The 9,720-nt window shown below is 60.4% G+C and overlaps 2 protein-coding genes across 4 annotated transcripts in view; one reads left to right on the forward strand and one right to left on the reverse strand.

The window, feature by feature from the left end:
* Nucleotides 1-2,813, reverse strand: part of SNAP47 (synaptosome associated protein 47) — a 44,575-nt gene extending 41,762 nt beyond the window's left edge. Inside the window, exon 1 of one of the 2 annotated variants that reach the window (XM_082724282.1) lies at nt 2,550-2,813. Coding sequence is in view for 1 of the 2 variants with exons in the window: in XM_082724281.1 (XP_082580407.1) it covers nt 1,855-1,859 (5 nt within the window). In the remaining variant the exon portion in view is untranslated. Of the gene's footprint in view, nt 1-1,854; nt 2,054-2,549 lie in introns of those variants that run through there. The other variant, XM_082724281.1, reaches the window with a different exon arrangement.
* Nucleotides 2,814-2,823: 10 nt separating this feature from the next.
* Nucleotides 2,824-7,359, forward strand: JMJD4 (jumonji domain containing 4). 2 transcript variants are annotated; one of them, XM_082724285.1, is made up of 6 exons: nt 2,824-3,334; nt 3,419-3,584; nt 5,336-5,461; nt 5,711-5,978; nt 6,453-6,599; nt 6,983-7,359. In XM_082724285.1, the coding sequence occupies exons 1-6, from the start codon at nt 3,070-3,072 to the stop codon at nt 7,283-7,285; spliced, it is 1,275 nt and encodes a 424-aa protein (XP_082580411.1). In that variant the 5' UTR covers nt 2,824-3,069; the 3' UTR covers nt 7,286-7,359. The 2 variants fall into 2 exon arrangements, with proteins under 2 accessions (XP_082580411.1, XP_082580412.1); XM_082724286.1 differs by having other exon boundaries at nt 5,747-5,978.
* The last annotated feature ends 2,361 nt before the right edge of the window (nt 7,360-9,720 follow it).

Here is a 9,720-nt window from a genome sequence, read left to right on the forward strand (position 1 = left end):
TCCTGGAGGCCTTGTCTCGTCCTCGCCTCTTCAACCTGGAGCCTACGTTACCCTGAGCTGAACCTGGGATGGAGCTGAATGAGGATGGGAAGACCCCAGGACAGCACTCCAAGGACACTCATGGCGAGGCGTGAGCAGGCATGTGAATGGGGCACGGTCCTCCGTACGATGCACTGTTGGATGTGGACGTCGCTCAGTGCCGGTGCCTGGCCTGTGGCCTGGAGTGGGCCTCGGCACCAAGTAAACAACCTATATTTAGTCAGTTTCCAGAGGGACAGAACCAGTGACGTCTCACGCCCGTTCCAAGGCCTCCTGAACACAAGGCGGTCTGGAGGCAGAACAGTGGGAGCAGTGTCTCCCGGCGTCTGCGGCCACCTTTTCCATTACCTCTACCTCCTGCTCCCACTCTCGACCTGGGAGGTTCACATGAGCTGCTGGGGGGTCTCAGGGCCACAACATGGCCTTCTCCCATGGTGTGCACCGTCCTTCTCACCCTCAGAAAGGAGAACGAGGACCTGTCCCTACTTCTGCTGCGTTCTCTCCCCTCCCGCTGTGGGCACATTGCATGGCTGGGCCCCGTCAGGGCTCAGAGCAGCGTCCTGCCCGCCCCCATGCTCTGACTCAGTAGGTCCGAGTGGGGCTCAAGAAAGGACTTCTCTCAGGGTTCCCAGAAGGTGCCGGGGGGCCTTTGGGGACACAGCTGGCACTGCAGCCCAAGCTCCAGCACCAGAGGGCCACCGTGTGGACGAGAGGAAGCACAGCACAGAACACAACGTCCCATGTCCCAGCCTGGCTCCTGGCTGGGCTGTGCCAACAATCCTGGGGGGCACACGGACCTCTGGCCCAAAGCCTCCCCCTTTGTAGGAAACTTGGTTTCAAGACCTGAGCTTCAAGGAGTCAGAATCCCGGGATTCTTTCCAGTCAACACCTATCTCAATTTCGTATTTCTCCCGAGACACACACGTTCCTCACGTTTTCTCAATCTTCAGACAACAGCAAACACTGCTTCCCACACTTTTCCTGACTGCCTCCCATGATCTGCATTCACAACTGCAATCCAAAAATCAAGGAGCATTCAGTCGACTTGCAGCAAGATGTGGACAGTGCATGGTCACTTTCTTTAAAAAAGCCTAGAAACAGTAGACACTTACACACATACTTCAGAGACCACGTGTGTGTGTGTTTATGTGTGTATGGGGGGGAAGGAGGAGACTTCACACAGGAAGCAATGAAGGGGTGCCTGTAAAAACAGCTGCATTTCAAAATGTGTTGAGGAGTCCAGCGTGCACGGGACCAGGGGGCTCCTCCCCACAATGACCCCCTCGCATGTTCTCCCTGACTCCATGCACACTGGCCCCGTGACGAACCCCACACATGCACCACACCAGGCACAGCGAGGCAACTGGGCAGGCAGCTCAGCACACACGGGATCACACACTCCGTGCTGCCCCATCTGCCCGCCTCGCTGGTGTGCTCAGCTCCGCCCAGGACGCAGACGCTCCCAAACTCATCCCATTCCCAGCCCCCTCTCCTCTGCCTTTCCTGATCTGCGGTCCACCCTGCTATCCTTTGGGGTAAGCTTCAGGAAACGTGGCCAGGGTCCCCCTGCAGCCCCCACCAAAGCTCAGAGTCCCACCTGAGGAGAGCTCCCTTCTCTCCCCTGCAAAGGTAAACAGGGTGGCATCTTCTTCATTCGACAGAGGGGCGGCACTCACCCCACCCACCCCACCCTGTCACTGAGCGTGTCCCCTCTGTTCAGGAATGACGTACGATGGCACCCAGACTTCTGGAAGCATGGTCACCAAGTCAGAGCTGTAAATGCGCAGCTGCAGGGCCGAGTCAGGCCCCTCTCACCGCATGCAAGACTGCCCAGGTGCATCTGTCCCTCAGTCACGGGGATGAGCGGCCCTGGTGGTTCCTTCCTGCGCCTGACCAGTTGAGAGACCGGGGAGGCTCTGCCCAGCCCTGTACCCTCCCGAGCCCGTTCCGCGTTTGTGCCATCTGCAAGCTCCCGGAGCAAGGAGCCTGCGCTCTTCCTGTCCAGACTGGGGGCAGGCTGGCGCTCACACGTTTCCTCCAGCACGCTCAGACCCCGACCTGTCACCCCTCCCTACGCACTTCCGTCCTGATGTGCAGCCTCAAATCGTCACTTTGCATTCCCCACACAGGCATTCCCTTACCACCCACTGCAAGACTCCACCACCCCTTGGACCCCAATATCCCTCAGGCCCCCAGCATCTCCTCAGGGCGCCCACGCCCCCTCCGGGTCCCCACCGTCTCCCTCTCGGCCCCCACCGTCTCCCCTCTCGGCCCCCGGCATCTCCTCAGGATCCCCACTGCCTCCCTCCGGGCCCCCAGCATCCTCCTCAGGGCCTCCTCCGGGCTCCCAGCACCCCTTTCGGGCCCCCCGCCCCCCTCCGGGCCCCCACCGTCCCCCTACCGTCTCCCCTCTCAGCCCCCAGCATCCCCTCAGGGCCCCTATCGCCCCCCTCGGGCCCCCATCCCCACTGTCCCCCTCCGGGCTCCCGCCGCTCCGCTCCGGCCCCCACCGCCCCCCGGGCCCCACCGCCCCTCGGTCAGAACGGGAGTTCTTATCGCGGCAGCAGCAGCTGGCGGGACTAAGCCGGAGAGGGCCGGAAGGACTGCGGCCCAGGCCCGACCGCGGACTGGGGGCGCGGCTTCACCTGTGTCACCGCAAAGGTGCGCAGACGGCGAGACTCGGCTCTGGAGCTGTGGGACGCGGGACGGAGCCCTAGCTCCAGAGGTGCTGTGGGCCGCTGCCGCGCCTGCGCAAAACGGGGGCCGTAGGCTGCTCTGCGCGTGCGCCCAGGGTCCGGCGCACCGAGATTCGTCCTCGGGCAGGAACTGTGGCAGCGTTCTCTTGATTCCGCTCGCCCGCGCCGGGCCGACCTCAGTCTCCAAGAGCCTGTGCCGCGCGGTTTTCGCACCGGCTGGCACGGAGGCGTCTGCTCCGGAAGTAGTTGTAGCAAGTACTTCCGCGTCACCTCCTGGTTTAAAGGGCCGGGCAGCGAGGGGCCTGAGGCGGGGCCGGGCCGGGCCTGGCCGGGGATGGACCGCGAGACGCTAGCGTTCGCAGAGAGCCACTTCCGACGCCTGCGGGGGCAGCCGGCTGGCGGGGCAGGCGCGCCCCCGGGCCGCGTGGACTTCATCGCGAGCCCCGCCTCCTTCTCGTACGCTGACTTCTTCAAGCGCTACCTCCTCCCCAACGTGCCGTGCGTCTTCTCGTGCGCCTTCACCGAGGGCTGGGGCGGCAGGCGGCGCTGGGTGACGCCGGGCGGGCGGCCGGACTTCCAGCACCTGCTACGGACCTACGGTGCAGGCGCGGGCCGGGGGCTCGGGGCGGGGGGCGGCGCGGGGCGGCGCGGGGCTCGGGCGTCACCACCTGTCGGTGTCGCAGGGGACGCCGTGGTGCCGGTGGCCGACTGCGGGCGGCAGGAGTACAACGCGCACCCCAAGGAGCATATGCTGCTGCGCGACTACCTGCGCTACTGGACTGAGCACATCGAGAGCGGCTACTCGTCCCCGCGGGGCTGCCTGTACCTCAAGGACTGGCACCTGTGCAGGTGAGGGGCGCGGGGGGGGGGCGTGCCCCACCCCCACACAGGGTGGCTGGTCCTTCCCCTGCGTGCACCTCGGGCTCCGCCCCTCATGGGGCTGGCCACTCTCGTCGGGGGTTGGTGGGGAGCCCGGGTGGGCTGAGGCCGGTGCCTCCCTTGTGTCCTGGTGGTTGGAACCTCCCGTGCAAGCCTTACCCCTCTGGGGGCTGCCCTGGGCTCAGCCCTTATGGGCAGCTGTGCTGCCGGGTCTGGCTTACGCTGGCTCCCCCCACTCCCTCCCGTCTGGCACCGTCTTGCTCCCCTGTCTCCGTTCAGCAAGGCTGGGCCTGGCCTGCACAGCGTCTTCCTCACTCACTAGCAGAGACCTGGGGTCCGGCCACAGCCTTCTTCCCTATGGGGAGCTACCACCGGTGCTCTGGGACATAGCTCACACTGGTGGGTGCCCCATCCCATCCACATCCATGCTCAGAGGGGCTGCTTGGGTTTTGTGCCCATTCCCCACCCAGCCAGGTGTGCTGGCACAAGCAGAGATCGTCTTCCTCACCCCAGCAGCTGTCATAGATACAATACCGGCTCAGTCAGTTCTGTATAAGCGAGTCAGAGATTGAATTCTGGTTTCCCTAACGTGAAAACCAAGGCTCCTTTGTGGTTCCCAAGACCCGTGCAAAGGTGCATCTCAACCCGTCGTGCCCTAGATGCTCCCTGCCTTGCTACATCTTGTCTGGCAGGGAGAGCTGGCCAGGGGGTGGATCAGGGACACCTAGGCCCTGGTCGAGGCCCCCAGGGACTTCTGACCCAGGGGCACCTAGGACTCCTGGACCCAGTGCTCCTGCATGGTGGCTGTGGGCTTCAGTTAGGCAGTGAGTGAGTTCTGGGTATTACATGGGACATACTTGTTCTGGAGACTTGCCTGTTGCAGGGAGGTCAGTTTGGACTGAATATTACGTATTTTCTCTGGAAACTCTGGAATAAGCAGTATAGGGACGTCAGGAAGACAGAGGTGGCCCAAGGGCATGTGATACCTGAGCAAGGATTTCAGGGCTCCATGGGAGTCTGACGGTCGCAAAGGCGTGGTGGCAGAGGGAACAAGAGGTTGGGTGCTCTTTGGGCTCTCCCTGATCGTGGCCTCCGACCGTAAGTGATGTGTGAGCTACTCTGGAAGCTTGCTCCATGTGTTGCTGGGAGAGGTGCACTCTGCCTGGGGCTGGGTTGGTGACTCCCCTTGGAGGGACCGTTGTTTTGGTGGTGGGGCAGGCTTTGGGATCAGGAGGAGTGGACGGCTGTGGGGTAGGGGAGAGGGACCTCAGCGGACATGGGCCACTGGTCGTGCATTCACTCTGCGGACTCAAGGTCACAGGCGGGGCGAGAGCATGGGTGAGGCCCAGGGGTCCTGGAGAGCAGCAGGATGCAGATGAGGTACTTAGAGCCCAGAGGTCCTGGACCTGGTCCAGGAGGGGGCTGGAACAATTGCGGGGCTGCCTGTGTGGGTCACCTAAGCAGCATCATGGCCCCCAATGCTGTTTCACCTGCTCATGATGGGGCTTCGTTCCCCGGACGGCGCTCAGGTGCGGTCACTTGGGGCTGTTGTCACGTGGTGGCTGGACGAGCGCAGGTGATCAGCCTTAGTGTGGACACTGGTTGCAGAAGGCGGCTCAGGGTCATTTGTGCCTGTCCAGACCTCTGGCTGTCTAACGGGCTTGTGGCACAGGTGCCAGGAGGGGGCCCTTCCCGCCAGAGGCTCATGGTATTCCCTGCAGGGACTCCTCAGTGGAGGACGTGTTCACCCTGCCTGTGTACTTCTCGTCTGACTGGCTCAATGAATACTGGGACGCCCTGGATGTGGATGACTACCGCTTTGTCTACATGGGGCCTGCTGGCTCCTGGTACGTGTGTCCTCTCCTGATCCCCTTTCTGCGCCTCGCCCTTGCCCCCCACACACTCTCCCCCCACCCTGTCTGCTCCGTCAGGGCCTCAGAGATGCCTGGGCCATGGGGAGGCTGCCCGGGTTCCTCAGTCTCCCTGCGCACTTTGCCCTGGGGCTCTCAGAGGGGGGAGGTGTGAGCTCGGGGGCCTGTCTTCCTGAAGAGCCAGACCAGCTGTGGTTCACCAGATGCCAACAGGAGGTTCCACAGGTCACCGTTCCATGCCGACATCTTCCGCTCCTTCAGCTGGTCTGCCAACATCTGTGGGAGGAAAAAGTGGCTCTTCTTCCCTCCGGGGCAGGAAGAAGCCCTGCGGGATCGCCACGGAGGCCTGCCCTATGATGTGACCTCGCCTGCACTCCTCGACAGCCACCTGTACCCCAGGCACGGGCACTGCAGCCCGGCCCTGGAGCTCACACAGGAGGCAGGCGAGATGGTCTTTGTGCCCAGTGGCTGGCACCACCAAGTCCACAACCTGGTAAGATGGGCACACCCCACAGTGTGTACACACCACACCACGTACACCTGCGACGTGGCCCAAACAGGTCGGGGGCCACCCTGGGGCCCTGGAGGACCCATCTCTCCATCCCCTGTCCCTCAGCCTGCCTGGCAGCACTACTCTCCCTTGACACGCTTTTAGATGCCTTCCACAGAGAGAGGGCCAGGGTACCCCTCCTGATCCCACAGTGGGCTGACTGCCTCCTGGGAGGGTCTGCACAGATTCCAGAGAAGGACGCCACCCCCGTCCTTGTTCCCTGGGCCACAGTGGGTCCCTATACACCGGAGTTTCCCTGGCTCCCAGGGGAGCCCCGCTCCTGGTTAGCTGTGTACTCAGAAGACAGCTCCTATCTCCGCAGCCCTTCCCTGCTGAGGGGACTGCGGGGACCTCAGGACAGGGGCTGGGGACCGTCTGCAGTGGGCTCATGGGGACATCTCGCTCCACCCCATACAGGAGGACACCATCTCCATCAACCATAACTGGGTCAATGGCTGTAATCTGGCCAATATGTGGCACTTCTTGCAGCAAGAGCTCCGGGCCGTGCAGCAGGAGGTCAGCCAGTGGAAGGAAACTATGCCAGACTGGCACCATCATTGCCAGGTAGGCTAGCCAGGGTGGGAGGGAAGGAGTGGGGGGGAGCTCTGCAGGACCCTGGCAGGACCAGGGCTGGGACTGCCTCGGGGGCTGACCAGTGGAGCTCACTGTGAATAGGTCTGCAGTGGTGGAGGGCATGGGGCAGCCTGCATTCTCAGAGCAGGTTTTGGTCTATGAGGCCAGAGCTGTGGTCTTGGGGACATGGCAGCTGCTCTCCTGCCTGTGAAGATCAATCTGATCCTGAGGCGGGACGCTGGGGCTTCCAGGCTGCAAGACTCAGACCCATCTCCAACTGGCTCCCAGGAAGCTCTGGGCTCTGCCCATCATCCACAGACCCTTGTCTAGAGCTGTGGGCAAGCTGCGACTCATAGCTGATCTTCTCTGGCCAGGTCATCATGAGGTCCTGCACTGGAATCAACTTTGAAGAATTTTACCACTTTCTCAAGGTCATTGCTGAACGGAGGCTCCTCCTCCTGGCGGAAGGGACGGACTCTGGTGCCATGGAGGGCAGTGCAGGTTCTGGGCTGGGCCCCCATCAGGCTGCGTTTGATGTCAGCCGGATCACGGAGGTGCTGGCATCTGTGGTGGCCCACCCCGACTTCCAGAAAGTGGACACTGGCATGTTCTCCCCGCGGCCGGAGGAGCTCCTGCAGCAGCTGGAGGAGGTCGTGGCCAGCACTGAGTCTATCTAGTGCATGAGGCTTGGCCTGGAAGGCAGGCTGTCTGTCCCACAGTCCCTTCTGGAAATAAAGTTTTGTATACTGTGTGCCATGGGACCTGTCACCTCTCCGTGGAGCCTCGTGGCCTCAGGTGTTCCAGCTGTGGCTCCTGCTCTTAAGGGTGTGCTCTTTTCCTGGCTCTCTGTTGGCATCCTGGGACCCTGGTGCCTGTGCAGAGGGCTTGGGCCCCTTGTCTTCATGAGGCTCGGCTGGGCTGAGTGCTCTGGATCCAGTGAGGGGTGGGTATGGAGGTGCTGTGAAATGAGATCTGCGGCCAGGAGGCCGCAAGAATGCCTGGGGACCCATGCGTGGGGGCAGCATGTGGCTGGATTCCTGACAGCCTCAGCCTTCCCTCAGCAACGACCAGCATCCAAGCCCAAAGGCCTCCCATGGACAGCAGTGTGAGGCGGCTGGCTCATCTCGCGGGACCCCTCTGCAGTGGGACTGTGTCCCTGCTCTTCTACATCTTCCCCTGCAAGCCCCTCTGTGTAGGGGGGGCACTCTGGGCCCAGGGCCTCCGTGTCTGTCCCCCCAGGACACCCACTATTTACATGGAGCCTGCCTTCCCTCTACTGGCCTGTGTGTCCCCTGTACTCCCACCCAGAGTCTGCAGCTAAAGACGTCTGTGTGGTTGGGGCGCTGCGCCAGGCCTCCTACCTTGCCCTTCGTGCAGGCCCCCAGCCATCACAGGAACATCATTCACAGGCACCTCAGGGTTGGCTGGCCCTGTAACTACCTCACTTGTGACAGCACTTCCTTTGTCCGTCAAGCTCTGGGTCCACCTCTGTGATTGCGCACCCAGCGACGGCCTGGACCTTGTTTCAGGTGTCCAGGGCCCCCTGTCATCCCTCCCTCACCCTTCCCGTGTGCTCGATGTCTGAGTCTATGACTTTGCTCAGAACCCCTGCACAGATCTGCACCATTCAGTGCCACTCAACAGTGACAGTAGTAGTAGTAGGAAGTAGGTTCCACTTCCAGAGAAGTGGAACCCACAGGATGGAGCAAGAGATGGTGGGGGAAGGAGGGGGGAGAGGAGCAGGGCAGGCCAGGGACCCAGGGAAGGGGGACTTTGTGGTCTTGGGTCCAAAATCTGCAAACTCAGTCTGGAGGCAGAATTGCTTCCTTGGGAAACTTCTGTCCTTGCCTTCAGGCCTTCCCCTGATTGGATGAGGCCCACCCTGATTGTTTATCAAGGTTGTTTATCAAGGTCTGTGCAGTTCAGAGTTAATCCATCTGAGGGGTACTTTTAGAGCAGCATGGAGACTGGCACTGTCACTGGGCCTGGGCCTGGGCCTGAGCCGTGCTGGGCAAGTGGTTGACATCTGCAGCCATTGGGGAGGAGGGGGCTCACTCAGCATTGTTCCCGTCGTTCATCCGGCTCTTGCCTCTGCAGTGGGACATGTTGGCAGTAGGAGACTGGGTGCACTGGAGACTCCCTGGCTTGCCTGGTGCAGCCCTTCAGCTCCTTGTCCCGGGGAAGGACCTGGAAGGGCACTCCAGCAAGCTCAGGGCACATGTGTCTCCCAGCCGGATTGGAACATTTCCGGTATTTCATGGGTGAGGTAGTGTGCGTGCTGCCCATGGATCATCCTTTCTGGTAGCTCCCCTCTGCTCGGGTTCTCATGGGAAAAGTTTGCACCCCTCATGACTTAACCAGGACACAGTCATCAGGCATCACCCAGTCAGGAGTGACCATAGTCGGTGCCATTCCCACTGTGAACTCTTGTGCAAGGCATTGTGGGGATGCTGGAACTCCTTGTGTACAGGGAGCAGGAATGCTTATGGAACAAGGTGACTCGGTGTCTAAATTCTGCATCACAAATCTTTACCGTGGATAAGAAACCAGCAGCAAAAGGAGTTCTGAGGTCCCAGACAGAACCCCAGGAGGATTTAAGTCTAGGTAAAGCAAAAAAACAGATGCAGTGAAAAGAAGGGGCACCAGTACCCCAATGTTCATAGCAGCAATGCCCAGTTACCAAACTGTGGAAGGAGCCGAGATGCCCTTCAATGGACGAATGTATAAAGAAGATGTGGAGGGGAGGGGTGGGGGGTTAGGTGAGCCTGGTGGGGGTTATTATGGAGGGCACAAATTGATAGAGCACTAGGTGTGGTGCATAAACAATGAATCTTGGAACACTGAAAAGAAATAAAATAAAATGAAAAAAAAAGAAAAAAATTGTAAGAACAGCTAGATTGACTAAGAGAAATGTAGACAGGACTCAGATAAAAGTGTTTATTATAAGAGATTATGAACAACTGAACATCAAATTGGATAATCTAGATGAAATACACAAATTCCTAGAATCAGAGAAAGTATAAAACCTTTTACTGGTGAATCCTACTAAACATTTAAAGAAAAATTACCTCCAATTCTCATCCCCCAAATAAGAGACCAAGATGTTTGCCCA

The sequence above is a fragment of the Mustela nivalis genome (assembly GCF_964662115.1).
Source record: "Mustela nivalis genome assembly, chromosome: 3".
Taxonomy (NCBI): Eukaryota; Metazoa; Chordata; class Mammalia; order Carnivora; family Mustelidae; genus Mustela; species Mustela nivalis.

What these genes read in the sequence shown, in the direction of transcription:
- JMJD4 (XM_082724285.1), top strand. Translation starts at nt 3,070, where the DNA reads ATGGACCGCGAGACGCTAGCGTTCGCAGAGAGCCACTTCCGACGCCTG. An exon ending in AAGGACTGGCACCTGTGCAG is followed by an intron (nt 3,585 to 5,335) that starts GTGAGGGGCGCG and finishes TATTCCCTGCAG; the next exon opens with GGACTCCTCAGTGGAGGACG. An exon ending in ACTGGCACCATCATTGCCAG is followed by an intron (nt 6,600 to 6,982) that starts GTAGGCTAGCCA and finishes TTCTCTGGCCAG; the next exon opens with GTCATCATGAGGTCCTGCAC.